The 16,381-nt window shown below is 39.5% G+C and overlaps 1 protein-coding gene across 5 annotated transcripts in view; it reads right to left on the reverse strand.

The window, feature by feature from the left end:
- Positions 1-16,381, reverse strand: part of RALGAPB (Ral GTPase activating protein non-catalytic subunit beta) — a 67,071-nt gene that overhangs the window by 15,613 nt on the left and 35,077 nt on the right. For 3 of the 5 annotated variants that reach the window (XM_042461996.1, XM_042461994.1, XM_042461993.1), the window contains 6 exons: positions 14,821-14,885; positions 14,549-14,681; positions 5,901-6,034; positions 4,996-5,178; positions 1,244-1,395; positions 627-814 (listed from right to left, as the gene is read on the reverse strand). In XM_042461996.1, coding sequence (XP_042317930.1) covers positions 627-814; positions 1,244-1,395; positions 4,996-5,178; positions 5,901-6,034; positions 14,549-14,681; positions 14,821-14,885 — 855 coding nt within the window. The remainder of the gene's footprint in view (positions 1-626; positions 815-1,243; positions 1,396-4,995; positions 5,179-5,900; positions 6,035-14,548; positions 14,682-14,820; positions 14,886-16,381) is intronic. The other 2 variants (XM_042461997.1, XM_042461995.1) reach the window with 1 other exon arrangement.

The raw sequence follows: 16,381 nt of genomic DNA on the forward strand, positions 1-16,381 counted from the left end.
CTTTGAGCCGGGGGCCGGGTTGCTGTCCCTCAGACAACTGGGGGGCCGAAGCCAAAAAATAAATAATTAAATGTTTTTTTTTAAAAAAAATTAAATATATAAATAAACCAGGACAAATGTAGGACAAAATTTCCAAATGGAAGACACTTTTTAAAAAAAAATGGAGGACATGCGAAAAAAATTTCTGATTTTTTAAAAAATGTTAATATAAATGCATGTTTCTGAGGCTTCTATAGACAATTGCCCCCCAAAGGCCCCGGCGGCAATCGGTGGCAAGACCGGGCTGGGGCCAGTCCCAAGGCCTTGCCGGGCTGCATCCGGCCCGCGGGCCGCAGGTTGCCTACCCCTGCTATATTGTATTAATATTAATAAAATATTTTTTGTTGAAAACTGCCTAGTAGCCCCTGGCAAGTAGAAAGTCGAGGTATGACTGTTTTAAATAATATAAATTAAAAGAATAACTGACTAGATATTAATATGTAGAGACCAGTGATTCCATTTTCAACAAAATTCTATCTAGAAGGGACATAAATATTTTAAGTGTGCAAAACACAACATACCACTCCTGCTGTTGTTCTGATTCTGACACACACTGGCTTGAGAAAGCACAAAATCGATTTACTCACTTTGCTCATTCCCAAGAGGCTGCTCCAACATTGCAAGGATGACACTGTTGTCCAGGACAAAGTAGCGGAAACTGTATTTGTTTATAGAAGGCAGACGGGAATATTTAATTAAAGTGATCTCATTCACTAAGCTGCAAGGGGAGGCAGGACCACTGGGTGAAGGAAAAGCTCCAAGTATTTGCATGATGCTACAAGCCAAGAGAATAATGGCTTAGTCAAAATACGCATAGCAGAAAAATCCATTTTTACAGTGCTGGAGATAGGAACAGTTGGCTCAATGGCAACTCTGTCCCATGATCTAGTGCTATAAGTAGTTATATATAAAATTCCTAACATACATAACTGAACAAGCAAGGCTTTATAAAAAAATGCAGAAACAGAAAATTCTGACTTGGATAGAAAATACTTGAAAGAAAATAGACAAAAACATTAATTTCTTCAAAGAAAAGTTCCTATTACTACTAAATCATAACTAAAACTAGCATGCCAAGCAAATTGGCTAAGGAGAATTTGAACTGCTAGGTAAAAAAATTTGGCTATCACTGTTCTGAACTAAACATTTTCTGAGCATCTATTCAATGCCAGATAACTGAATTATTTGCACTAATTCTCCATACCATGTGAGGGTAGCTTCAGCTGCATCCTTCACCCTCATAGAAGCAGGATTTGGCTCCTTGTCACCTTTGTACTTGATCTCTTGTTCACTACTTCTGGATTTACTTCCTGAGATGCCCAGTTCCACAATCTCCAACACTTCTTTTAAACAGTCCTAGAGGGAAAGAACCATACCATGCAACTGTTTGTTAATTTCCTGCAACAACATATATAACCACTGGCAAAGGTTTAATCCAGTGGTCCCAAAACTGTGCTCTTTAAGGGATTTTAGACTTCAACTCCCAAATCCCAGATTACTGGCCAACTATTGGCTTCTTGGAGCTGAAGTCCAAAATCTCTTAAAGGGCACAGTTTGGGGACCGCTGGTTTAATCAAAGAAATGGAATGCCCGAAGTCACTGAAATAACTTCCCACTACACACAAGTTATTTTTGGGCAAGCTTTACCAGTTAGGCTTCCAAGACATTCCACCTAGCCTCTATTAAATATAACCATATATTTCACAGACTATCCTTCCACTGAAACTGTCATGTTTATTTGCAATGTGCTGCCTACCATTAGTTTATTAGACTACTGCCATTAGGGTAGAGTAGAGCCCAGGCAACTGGTTCACGAACTTCACTGCTAATAAATAAAACAAAGAACAGACTGATTAATTAAAAATTGTGGTGATTTATAGGGCCTAAACAGACAGGCCAAAATAAAGCTGCTTGAAGTCATTTTGGAGGTATGATGTTTAAATGACGCACACATCTTAAGAGGCCAGAAGCTGCGACAAAGCTGTGCTCCAGTCCTTAGGGTGGGAGCATGGTTTTGGCGTGGCCTCCGACCTCTTAGGACGCATGCATCATTTCAATTTCATACTTCCAATGTGACCCGAAGCAGCTTTATTTTGGCCTGTCTGTTCAGGTCCAAAGACACTCTTGCCTCAAACCCTCAGGTGCAGGAGAAGAAAAGACACCAGAATGTGCAACAGTGGTACTGGGCATAAGTATCTAAGTCTGCATCAGGCTCACACCACCTCCAATCGCACACTGTTGCTGTTGTTAACTGCCATCAAGTTGACTCTGATATATGGTGATCTATGAACGAGAGCGTTCCAAGTCACCCTCTCATCGACAGCCCTGCTCAGGTCTTGCAGACTTAGGGCTGTGGCTTCCTTGGTTTGAGTCCATCCATTGGTAAAGTAGTCTTCCTCTTTTCCTATTGCCTTCTAATCTGCCAGGCACCGTTCTCTTTCCCAGTGAGTCGTCTATTCTCATTATATTTCCAAAGTAAAACAGTCTCAGTTTTGTCATCTTGGCTTCTCGGGAGGGTTCAGGTTTCATTTGCTCTAGGACCCATTTATTTGTCTTTTTGGCAGTTCAGGGTATCCACAGAACTCTTCTCCAACACCACATTTCAAATGAGCTGATTCTTTTTCTATCAGCTTTCTTCACTGTCCAGGCTTCACAACTGTACATTGAAACTGGAAATAAAATGGCATGAACAATCCTGACTTTGGTATTCAATGATACAGCTTTACTCCTAAGGAACGTGGTCTAGTTCCTTCATAGCTGCCCTTTCAATTCATAGTCTTCTTTTGATTTCTTAACTGCAGTCTCCATTCTGATTAATGGTTAACCCAAGGTATGAAAAATATTGAACTATTCAATGTCTTAATCATCTACTTTAAAGTTATGTAATTTATTTGTGGTCATTACAATGGGCTGGAGTTTGGTTCCAGGACACTCTGTAGATATCAAAATCTATAGATGCTCAACTCTCATTATATACAATGGTGCAGTAAAATTGTGTCCTTTATATAAAACAACAAAATCAATATTTGCTTTTTGGAATACTTTTTGAATATTCTCATATCTATGGAAGGTTGAATCCATCGATGCAGAATCTTTAGATCTGGAGGGACAACTGTATTTTCCTTTTCTTAATGTTCAATTGTAAACTCTGTAAGATGATTGTGAAGAAATCATAAGCCATTTAAATAAAGAAACTGAAGAGAAAAGACTAGGAGACATTACTTATCTGGGATACAAATAGAAAGAGAGGAAGACGGAAGCTATCTCCTCAGTCAAGAACAAAAGATTTGTGACCCTGTAGAACACTTAAGATTCAAGGAGGCCAACTGAGTGGCAACATCTATGGGAGCTTCTACCAATTAATAATCAATATAGAAATGCTATAGGAAAGCTGTTATACCTAGCTGCCATGAGACCAGATATTGCCTCAGCAGTTAGAATTCTTTGTATTAAAGGACTGGAATGTAGTGAAAAGAGCGGGCAGATATTTAAAGGCATTGCACATGTAAAGTTAAAGCTGCAAGCCACCAGCAGTCCCAGACTAGTAGTTTACACAGATGAAGAATGGGTCGAAGACACTACAGATTGCAAATCTATCAGTGGGAACCTGCTCTTCTATAGAGGTGGAGCAGTTAGCTGGTCAAGCAAGGAACAAAATATTGTTACATTCTCTCTCTTCTACTGAAGCAGAATATGCATCAGCTGCTCAAGAATGCAAAGAACCTATGTGGCTATGTCAGTTGCTAGAGGAACAGCTGAGCCAAAGCCTACAGAGCTTCTAGACGATAATCAAAGCTGCATAAAACTCTCACAGATGGAGAGTGTCAATTTGCACACTAAGTACACTGAAGTGAAATATCACCTGTTGAGAGATCTGCAATAGAAGGGGCTTACTGAGATGAAGTATTTCTTCTATTGCATCAGAAAAAAATGACTGCAAACATTCTTACCAAGCCGATTCCTAGAGACCACTTCCAATTCCTGAGAAAGATGAGAAGGGGTGTTGGAAGTGAAGAGGCATCAACGTATGTATATAGTAATTAGGGACAGAGGGAGCTCTAGAGTGCATGCTTGCCCTTTTGTTTTCACCTGTTTCACTGATCTATGTACTCAAATCTTCTCTGCTTCCTGCCTGCTTGCAGAGGTCACCTCCCCCCTTCTTGCAGAAGTTAGGGCCTCAACAGACGACGCCACCCCTTTAAGCACAGAATTGGGGCTGCAGCAACTGCACATTATGGTCCCAATCCAGCTTTTTTCTGGAGCAAAAAGAAACGGCAAAATGTCACTCCTTTTTGCACCAGAAAAGGGGTGGCTTTTCGTTTTGTGGGAGGAAGAAAAACCCAACAGGAAAACAGGAGTCCCATCTTCGGGAGAAGAAAAGCCATGGAGATTCTGGAAACATGCGGCGTATAAACACTGCACCACCGGAGTGCCACAACATCCACCATATGGGCGAGTGGCCGGCATGATGCCAGCTTGGGGGCATGTGTCATTTAAATCCCATGCCCCCATGCCTCCCCCAAGCCAAGGTATTATGCTAGTCTGCTTTGCCTCTTAGTCTTCTATGGCCCTTTGTCTGAGAAAGGAGCATCCATGTGCTGCAGATCCATAACAAATGCTAGCTAAAATCCACACATTTAGAGGCTCTTCTACTAAAATATAGATAATATTCTTTTGTGTATCTTCTTTTCTATTCCATGTGGATTTCCTGAAACAATAAATGTAAACTTTTTTTTTAATCTCACAAGAGCATCCTGAGTATTTCTCTTCTATTTCTTTTCTACCACAAGCTCAAATGGCACTGGCTATGCTACATCCTGCTTGATATAGATACCAAATATTCCATCGGGAATACTTTCCAAGCTGATGAAATTGCTTGTCACAGTAAATTTTTAAACATTCCGTGGAAAAGTAATTCAGTTTCCAGTAGTTGGAAAACAGTGAAGTTTCACTCACCTTTTCATCAAGCATGTCTGGATGTTCAGTAAGCCAGACACAGAGACATTGAAATGCTGCCACTATCATGGAGTGAAGATCTCTGGAATGGAGAGGGGCTGGACGGCTACACTGGTACACGATGTAAGAGCAGACAGAACTAATTGCTCTCTTTCTGTCTGAAGAATCAACACCAACCTTCACCTGAAGTGAGCAATACAGACAGATGTTGAAGTTGAAGCTTCAGAAAGTCACCTCCCTCCCCATTATGCTTTGTTGTCTGCAGCTACAAGCTCAAAAGAAAAAGAAGGAGCTTCATATAAGAATATAAAACTGAAATGATGTTACATGATAGAAAAAGACATAAAAGAATTCTTGATTTCGGCCTTCCTCTATCTACTTTACCTATACGGTTTCAAAGATCTTCCTGTCTTTTATCCATTTTACTTTAGAGATGTAAACAAATGTAGTGGTTTGAGTGCTGAACTTTGACTGTGGAGATCAGGGTTCAGTTCCCCATTTACCCATAAAAACCCATTGGATTATCTTTGGTAAATCACACATTCTCAGCCCCAGAACACCCTGTGATAAGATTCGCCTCAGGGTTGCATAAATCAGAAATGACTTGAAGGCATACAACAACAAAACATGCTACTCTGTTTAATTGTTTAACCAGTATAATTTCCTTTCCAACAGAGAAAAAAATATTCCTTTAAAAGAGTGGGAAAATAACACACTCTTTAAGGGAGTGATGGTTCCTCAGGAAGGAACAAATTATTTTGCCAGTTCTTGACAGATATTCCCCAAGGAGAAGGAAAAGATCTCCATGATATCAATAGGAAAAAAATTCTGGCTGGAAAAGCCTGAACCCAAATCCCATAATCTAACTGACAGAGTCTCTGGAAACGTGTCTGCCTGATACTCACCTTTGCCAAACCAGAAAGAAGTTCTAATGCAGCCAGTGAGATGCTCATTTCCTGTCTCCATTGTGCGTTGAGCCTTTGTGTTACCAAATGAATGCTGCGAATCAGGAGTCCAGCTGCTGTATCTGTATGAAGAGCTAGGATATAAACCCCAATACCACACACCACGGGGAGGGAAAACAACTAAGCATTAGTAACAATCAGCAAAGCAGTCCATCAGGCAGAAGCTAAAGCAGCCACAATGCACACAGAAAACAAAATACACATGTTTAGGAAGTAACACATTCAACAGTTCACATATGCAAACAACAACAAAGCCCCACTAGGGTTTAAGAGCCTGCATCATATAGTAGTTTGAGTGTTGAACTAGTGTTAGACATCATCTAGTGGTTCTAGTGTTGGACTAGGACTCCTAGAGATCAAGATTCAAATCCCTGCTCAGCTATGAAAATCCAATGGCTGACCTTGGGCATGTTACATTCAGTCAGCCTCAGGGGAAGGGAATGGCAATCCTCCACTGAACAAATCTTGCCAAGAAAACCCAGTGGCAGGGTTGCCTTAGGGTAGCCATTAGCTGGAAAAAATGTGAAGGAAAAACAACTGGGTGTTTATTGGATAACGTATGTACTGATACAAATTATTTCAGTAGATCTTGATATGCTTATACTAGAGACATTTCCCAAACATTGATTTTCAGATGTCTCAATCACTTTTAGCTATGTCGTTTAAACTATAAGAATAAGTGCAGGGGGAAGTCTATTATTTATGATTGTAAGCCATTTCGGAAATCTTATTCAGCTGAAAAAAGGAATATTGTTCTTTGAACAAATAAACACACAGTAAGAGATAATTAACCAGTTTTTGTGCGTTAAGTGCACCACAACCTTTTTGCTAAATACTAGTTTCCACAAAGATTGTAAACCTCTAATTTTGGAAAGCCCAACTGAGGTTTCCAATGCTGAATCTAAGTTGTTTGGTATCAGTTTTAGATGATGTAGCCTTGACAAAATGCTTGAGGCAACATGTCCAACTAAGTTCTCGCTTGCTCTTTATGGCTGATTAAAACTAGCTGAAAGGGGCATGGATGAGTGGGTGCAGAGGTGGTAAAGGCTTCTTTATCACTAGATATGTCAGATCTAGCTAAGATGATACAGGCTTTTAATGCATTCCGTTTGAATTTCTGTAATGTACTCTACATTGCCTTCGGGCTGTCTTGGGAAACTGTTTGGAAACTTTAGCGGATCCAAAATGTGGCAGCCAGACAGCTCACCAGGGCTGGTTAGAGGGGGAATCACATAACTCAGTAATTTCACTGGCTACCAATCCATTTCTAGGCAGAATTCAAAGTGCTAGTTATGGTCTATACAAGACCCACATAGTATAGGTGCAGGCTATCTGAAATCTCCCAAAATGATCTTCTTGGTCCTACCATTGTCATAGGCATGAGGCTTTTCAGTGGCTGCTCTCAATGGCTGTAGAATTTGCTCCCATGCTAGGCTTGGTTGGCACTCTCTCTGCTCTTGTCAATGGCAGGCAAAAAACTGTTTACCATATATACTTGACTATAAGTCAAGAAATGTATGCCCCAAAATTGACTCTAAAATTTTGGGTAGGCTTATATAAGGGTCAATACATCAGTAGTGTTTAGAAAAGTCCTAAAGCAAGCAAGCAAGCCTGATGCCCCAATCTCCATCGAACAGCAGTTCTTTTCCCCCTCCAGTCCCTTTTGCAAGCCTTTGCTTCTTATCGGAAAAACTCCCCATTCTCCAAACACTTGCTTCTATCTCTGCTTCATTTGCAAGCCTGGCTTCCTATGGAAAAACCTCTCGATTTAAATTCACTTGCTTCTCTCTCTGGTTTGTTTTACAAGTCCTGGCTTTCTATGGCAAACCCCCCCCCCCCATTTGAATCCACTAGCTTCTTTCTCTAGTCCATTTGCAAGTCCTGGCTTCCTATAAAAATACCCTCCCAATTTAAATCCATTTGCTTCTCTCTCTGGTTTGTTTTACAAGTACTGGCTTTCTATGGCAAAAACTCCCCATTTGAATCCACTAGCTTCTTTCTCTAGTCCATTTTGCAAGTCCTGGCTTCTTATAAAAATACCCTCCCCATTTAAATCCATTTGCTTCTCTCTCTGGTCCCTTTTGCAAGATCTGGCTTCCTATCAAAAAAAACCTCTCAAGTTAAAACCATCTCTCCAGTCCCTTTTGCAAGACCTTGCTTCCTATGGAAAAAAACTCTCCATTTAAAACCACCTGCTTCTGTCACCAGTCCTTTTTGCAAGACCTTGCTTCCTATGGAAACAACTCTCTATTTAAATCCACTTGCTTCCTTTCTCAATCTGAGGTTAAAACCTCTCCTCCAGCACCTGGGAATCGGTTGGGAGAGGTCCAGAGGAGAAGGAGGGACGGAAATGGTATTTCCCCCTTTCCATCCTTCCTTATAGTCCCCTAGGTTTTACCTGCAGTTTATCCATGGGTCATATCAAAATCCAGGATTTTGACCCTGAAACCTTCCCTCGACTTATACATGAGGTCGACTTGTACACGAGTGTATACAGTATGTAGACTAGTCTTTGACTTAATTGACTGAGGCAGAATGGTCTTTTTCTCTGATGTTTTAAATGTATTTTAACCCCTTTAAATTAATGTGTTAATAAGATTGTTTATTTAACGGTTTTTTAATTTTTCTATCAATCGTTTTTTAACTGTCCTTTCATTTAATTCATATTATAAGATGCCTTAGCTCTCATACCAGGAGAAAGGCAGGATATAAAATGAATGAGCAAATAAACACAATAAACACATTAATGTGAGTAAGTGTGGCTTGCTGTACTTAAAGAGGCAATAATGTGGCCTCTCCTAGCAAATTTCACTTTATAGTCCAGGAGCCTTGACAGTTACTGTCTAATTGCACACATTCTTTTTTGGGGGGAAGGTCCTTGTGAGTGTTGTAAGGATGTCTTTGCAGGTAATTTGACAGATATCAGTTTATCTAGACCAGTACTAAAAGTGGTAATCTGTAGATCAGTGACAGTCCCTGAGCTATCTCCTTCTGGTCCTAGGAAGGCTTCCAAAAAGAACTGCAGCCAATGGGCACATTAAAGTTCCATTCACTAGTATATTGGAGAGAAATGCTTGTCAGATAGCTTAAGAAGCACTGATGACTATACACATTTCAGGTTTGGCTTCAGAAATGAATTGGCCTTTGTCAGCCTGATGGCCTTTGTTGTGTGTGTGTGTGTGTGTGTGTGAGAGAGAGAGAGAGAGAGAGACAGACAGACAGACAGACAGACAGACAGAGAAACTAGGGAACACAATTGCTCTTGCTTGATCTTTCAACAGCTTTTGATGCCATCACTTATGGTAACAGTAAAAGGATAAACTGTGGCTAAATGATGATGAGGGAGTTCCATGTCTGAGGGACAAGTGGATTACCTGTTCTGGACAGAATGATACTCCCTGTGATGGATAAATCTGCAGCCAGGGGCTTTGTCTGGATCCCTCTTTGTAACTGGAGGCCCAAGTGGCTTCAGTAGTTTGAGGTGCCTCTTATCAGCTTTGCTAGTATGCCAGTTATGGCCATGGACCAGGACATCTTGACCACAGTGGTCCAAGACCTGAGTAACCTCAAGGCTGAACTGTTTGCAGTGCACTCTACGTAGGGCTGCCATTGAGGGTGGTCCAAATTTGCACTGGGTGCAGAATGCTTCAGCTATGCTTAAGTGGGACAACATACCAGCAGCACATAGTCTCTGTTGACAGAACTTCACTGGTTGCCTATTTGCTACCAAGCTAGGTTTAAGTTCTGTTGCTAATTTTTAAAGCCTCAACAACCTGGGACATGATTACCTAAGACGCTAAAAGGTAAAGGTTTCCCCTTTGACAAGGTTGTCAAGTTGTGTCTGACTGTAGGGGCTGGTGCTCATCTCTGCTAGTAAGCAGAAGAAACAGTGTTGTTAAAGACAACTCTGTGATCATGTGGCTTAGCACAGAATGCTGTTACCCTCCCACTAAAGTGGTTCCTATTTATCTACGTGCACTTTTACATGCTTTCAAATGGCTAGGTTGGCAGAAGCTGGGACTAGTGATGGGAGCTCACTCCATCATGGCGCTTGGGCCTTGAACTGTTGACCTGCCAATCTTGCAATCGTCAAGACTTAACCACTGAGCTACCTAAGACACTACAGTGTGCCCTTGCTATCTGGGGTGGGAATCCGTTTCCCCAGACAACAAAAAACATGGGACCTTGAGTCCCATTCTTTTCAATGGGCACATGCTCCTGCTTGCGCCACCACATGCTCATCCATTAAAAAAGCCAGGGCTTACTGTCCACGGAAGCTCAAACTGCAGATGGCAAGCCCGCAGTTGGCAAAGGTGCACCGTACTTTCTAGTTAAGACTAATATCTATTTATGGTCTACATAAACAGTATTATGTTAATTTGTGTATTGTATATACATATATTGTTTTGCTGATGTACACTAATTTGGAATTTTTGGATCCAAATGGTATATAAATATAGGTAAACCAAAAATAAATAAGTGTTGAGTATTTAAACTGTGCATTTGTATTTTTAGTTCTGCCCTCTCATATCTGTAAAACTTTCCATCTTTAGGAGTGAGACACTTCAGATACCATTATGAATTCTTTTTAAATCTTCCTACCCCATCCAACTATTTTTCAGTTACAGCATGATACCTAGTTAAATCCATTTAATCGTTTCAGTTAGGAAAAAAAATCTTGTTTTTAGTTACTGATATTCAAATTCTTGTAGAAGTTGGGAACCAAAAAGTTTTCCACACCTCAGTATGACCTTTATGCATAATGTATTGTTGTGTCCCCAATTGTTTTTCCTATGTTGATCCAGCAAGTTTTGCCAGTTACGCCACCACAACTTTTGCTGTTTGTGAGGAGAACCTTTTCAGTGTGGCAGAGTAAATTTAACACTGGATTACAGTACTACTAATCTTCTTCAATTTTTGACAATCCCTCTGTACTCAGTTTGATAACTCAGATTTCTTATGAAAACACATTTTGTATGAGTTTAAATGAAAAATTTAGCACCTGAAATTTGTATATGAATATTCATATAAAAATAGTTGATCTCATTTTTCACTTAACTTCTGATGCAATTCAAGGTGCTGGTGTTGACCTACAAAGCCATATGACTTAGGGGCAAGATATCTGAGAAGCTGCCTCCTCCCATATGAGCCTGCCAGATCTTCAGAGGAGGAGGCTGTATGTCCCAACACCTCATGAGGTTAGGTTGGTGGGTATACGCAACAGAGCTTTCTCTCTAACAACACCTTAACTATGAGTCCAAGGAAGTTAGGCTGGCCCTGTTTCTTTTAATTTTCCAGCAGGCAACCCAAGCAGTGCTCTTTTGTATGACATGCAATATTTAAAATTGTTTTTTTTTTAAAACTGTTTTAAAATTGGATTCTAGGATTTTTTTTAAAAAATGTGTTTAGGAGTTTTAAAGAGTATTTTTAAAATCATTGTGTTGTTTTAACTGACATTTATTTGTTCATTGTCTCAGAAGCCCTTGTAGGCAATACAGAAATACTTTAAATAAATAACGTAATAAATACATAAACAAACTGCCTATAATAGATAACTGCACAGTTAATACATTTAACAGTTTTCATTTTGGTGTTTAGTCAATTGCACTGTGTTACTGCATTTAGATGCAAAATGTAGGTGGCAGGTCAGGATTTTTAAATTTCAATTTTTCCTAAGTGTTACATGATCCTAGGGACATCTTTGACTTAGGAATATAATGCTGCTGTCTTATTACTATGATCTTTTGTTAGTGTTTTATTATTATTATTGTTTTATTATCTGATATTATGTGGTTATTATTTTTATATCGTTGTAAACTTTCTTGAAGACTCTGAGTACCGTTGGTCCCACATCCACTGGTTTTCCTTTCACAGATTTGATGATTCGTGAACTTGATTACTATGTTCTCTCTAGGAATCTCTTAAGTCCTCCATCATGATTCTGTGGTCAGCTGGAAAAAGCTGACCACAGAGTCACACTGGAGGACATAGAGATTCCTAGAGAAGTGTTTTCTCAGGTTAAAATATATAGCATAAGTTTCTATTTATATTGATGGTTTTTCCACTTGCACGAGGGAGCTGTGCCCCTAATCCCATGAATGGGGGGATAGGCAACAGCAGTAGCCTCAAGCCCACTTAAAAACAAACTAGAAAGCTTGAAAGCTCTTCCAAAGCTGAAAAAAATTGCGTTAAAGGTTGACTAGTGCAGATCATAGAAATGTCTGCATACGAAGTCTTTGTAGCTCATATTTTGCATTAAAGAAAAAAGATCCATGTAATGTTTGAATTGTACATATCAGAATTGCTTGCATGCTGTCTTATCTTAGTTTTATTTTTATTCTGGTTCTTAAGAGGAGGCAGCAACTGAGGTTAGTTTAAATATGCAAGCAGCAGAGGCAGCTTCTTGGTTGTAGGAAACTGGGACAGCCAGATGAGGTTGTAGCCCAGTGAAGGGGTGGGAATTTTTTTTAGTACATGCTGCTTGTTTTCTGGTTTTATTTTTAGTTTTAAACTTTGCATATAGGCCTGTATTGTGTCTTCTTCCCTCTTATTGTGAAAGATTATTGTTTGAGGCATCCATTTGTCCAGTTAAACTGCTGGTAATGCTCATGTGCTATGTTCTTTGGTTTATTGCTCAGAGGTCTGCTAAAGAACATTCACAATATACTCCAGACAATATATAATATACCATAAAGCTGTAACATCTCAGTGTGAAATTGGTAAGTATGAAAACAAAAGCATTTCTATTGAACAAGGATGTTCCAAGTTAAATTCACTAGCTAAAGAAATACATTTAAACAGCTATAAGAGAAGTCAGTACATTCACCAACTCCTGAAGGTAATTCTAAATACTCAAATACTGATGCAGGCCACTGCTTTTTGAACATATTTGCAACACAAACAAAGCACACCCAATTTCAAGAACATTCTGATTAATATAAATGAAAGCTGCCAACAGGATGACAAACAGTTTGCAAAATTCTGGATCTCTCAGACCAACACTAGAAAAAGGGACAGGCTCAGTTAACACTCTATAATTAGCCTCCATAAAGTATAAGCATGTAAAGCACATGAAACTCTAGACAAAAAACAAGAAACTGGAACACAACACAGCATATTAAGTTGTATTTCTCCCTCTCAGATAAAATGAGGCCAACGTGCTCTGACACTGGAGCAGCTGAAAAAAGAAAGCCACAGAGACAACACCATCCTAGAGAAACCAACTATATACTTTATGCACTTGGCAGTACCTTGAAGGCTGTTTTAAGTACAGGACACAATAAAGATTTTACCAAAAGAAATTTGGAACACAACGCTGTAACAAGTTTAACGTATTACAGCTCTCCTTGCAAAACCATCACTACCCAAGAACCCCTTTTCCTCCCTAACTAGCCCATCTGTAGGTCCTCTGAACAGAGATCATAAAATATTTGCTTGTTTGTTTGTTTATTATTTACTTCATTTCTATGCTGCCTTTCTCCCAGAAAGGGACCCAAGGTGGCTTACAAACTCTTTGTTCAGCCACACAGCATATCATAAAAGGCCTGGGTTTGTCAAATGGAAAAAACCAACTGGTTTCTTTATTGCAAGGAGCAAACTGAGGGCAAAAAAAATATTGAAAACATAAGACAGTGCTCATGTGCTTCCTCAACAAGTTACGCATGGTTAACTTCATCCATAAAACCTGCTGGATGGTTGGCAAATGAACAGGTTAGAGCAGTAAAGTCTGTCGGTTCCACAGTCCTGATAGCTAAACAGAAGAAAGTATTTTCTGTGCTTTGGAAGGTTAACAGTAGTGAGTAGATGCTAGGCTCATCTTGTGACAAGGCCCCCAAGAGGTCAAAACATTCAAGACCATACTTCTTGGCTGCATACCATGCTGCTAATTGTTAATCGCTTTGGGAAAATTATGAGTGTTCTGTACAGGCCTCTCGAGGAAGAACACCAAGCAGGGCTGGAAACGTTTGGGGCACACCTCTGTCCTGCAGATTTGATAGGGTCCTTTTTTCTGCTATCCCTGCTTTGCCTCCTTATCAGTTTTCATTCTTCGGCTGACCATTCCCTCTCTCCCATTTGAGCCAGTATGCTATTTTCTATCCAATTTTTCTCCTTTAACTCTTTTAAAATGAGTTCCCTCTCCCCCTTATAATATACTCTTTCTTTCAACACTACTCTCATTTTCATTTCTTTTTATTGCTAACTCTGATTGTCTATAACTGATCTATTGGAATTCTGACCCAGCACCTCCAGATAGCTCAGGCTGCTGGTCATTGTTGGGAATTGCAGGGCTTATGAGTGTGCTGATTTTTTGCTTGCGCCAACTGACACTACCTAATCTCCACCAGCCTTAATCACTGACCATCTTCAATCTATGATCACCATCAGAATTGTGATTTTGATCATTCACTGCAAAACTAAAACATTACCCCCTCATATTTATATTAAGATCTACACAGTACCCAAAGTCTTTCAACTGAAAATCTCTTGTCAAAATAGAAGGTTCTGGGGTTTTGGTTTGTTTTTTAAATAAAAATGGAATCTGTGACCTAGGGTATCTTTGAAAATATTTAAGAAGTACAATTGCTTACCATAATCCCTTAGGAGAGCTTGTGCTGGTCTTTCACTGTCAGGAGTAGTTGGCTCTGTGCTTCCTCCACTTGCCGTACTAATGCCACTGTTTGTGCGGCTGTGGCTTTTTGAAACAGTATTCTCACCTCCATTCTGTTAAGTCAGAGGACAGGCTTGAATGTCACTAGAATTAGCATTTTTTCTCATAACTCAGACAGGTATGAATGGGATAACTTGCTATAACAAAACAAGGAGCCCAGCACCCCTTCTCAAAGTAAGTAAAGAATCTTACTGTCTCCATCTGGCAACCAGTGGCTTCTAGAAGTGCTGAGTCTTGCACAATGTTCAACATTGCACCTGCAGAATCAAAAATACATAGACTTTACATCTGAAATTTGTTATGTTAAAATATATAGATCAAGTAATTTTCAGGAATAGGTTAGGAAAAATGCACGAACAACTAACATTAGGATAAAAGCCATTGTCAGTGTTCACACTTAATTCAGTTCCATGTTTGCTTGCTTTCAACTAGGTTCCACTAATTTCAATATTAGTTTAGTTAAAAGTGCCTCTTTTCACAGCTGAAATATATTTGAACTCCCCTTAGGCATGAATGACCCTCATATGAAAATGTGTGAGAGAGTACAAACACTGTATTATCATTCTCATTAACTGTGTCTTAAAAACAATTTGCTATGAAAGCAAACAAGGCACATTCCAAAAGCTCAGATATTTTATGTACTAATTCTATGAAGACTTTTACAGGGGTTAAGTGAGGAAGCTTCTAGAATACAAGTGGCCCCTGCAATACAGGATGTTCAAGATTCCAGACAAACACATGTCCTCTCCCAGGACAGTCCATTCTGTCTCTTCTCCCCAATATTGTACTTTACCCCACCAACAATTGGTCAGCAATCCATTGCTACTGAACATGCTCAGTCCTTATAAGAATATTTTGAGGGGCTCCATGCACATATTTGGTTCCTGATTTTTTTTGGGGGGGGGGGTAAAATTCAAGGTATTCCCAAACCTGGTGACATCTCTCCCTCTTTTATGTTGATGCTATTTTTGCTAAATAAGCATTAGCTCAAGCTTTGGTGTATAAGAAACAGTAGGGGCTGTATACTGTTTGTGCACTTTAGGAATTAACATACTAGCATTTCTCTCTTAAACATTATACATCAGAACCAAAATGGAACTTCCACACTTGCCAGCCAAATATTTTACAGAAGACTGGGGAAAAATAATTTCAATACAAACAGTAAAACAGAAAGATGAGATAGGATTTTGTTGCTCTGAAAAACTTTCTGCCACCATAGGAAGCCTGAATCTGAAGAATAGTGGCAATCAGCTCAACAGTAGGATGCTTGCAAAATGTTCCCTGAATTCAGGAATAGGATGTTTGCCACATTTTACAGAATTTTATAAAATGCTAAGACAATCATCCTTTTAAAAAAATGCACAGTCTATATCTCTTTACTGTTTCTTCTTCTTTACATGATAATGACAAGGATGTTCATCATGCCAAACAGCAGCAACCATTGCCAAAATGCCTTTTTGTTTGTTTGTTTAGGAAATAGGGACATCTGATAAACAAATATTATTATGCTTACACCCAATATATTACACTTTATAATTCTTTTTCAGAAATAGTGACCAATTCATCACTATGAGTTGGGAAAAAAGAGACAAAAAATCAGAGCAGGCTATTTCACAAATTTACTCGCTATTCCTGGCTGGAAAAAATGCAGAGGACTTTTCAGATAGCACAGCCTTCACATGTACACACACACATACACCAGGGACGAGATCTCCAAATGTTGTTGGATTGCAACTTCCATGAGTCCTAGTTA

The sequence above is a fragment of the Sceloporus undulatus genome, chromosome 4 (genome assembly GCF_019175285.1).
Source record: "Sceloporus undulatus isolate JIND9_A2432 ecotype Alabama chromosome 4, SceUnd_v1.1, whole genome shotgun sequence".
Taxonomy (NCBI): Eukaryota; Metazoa; Chordata; class Lepidosauria; order Squamata; family Phrynosomatidae; genus Sceloporus; species Sceloporus undulatus.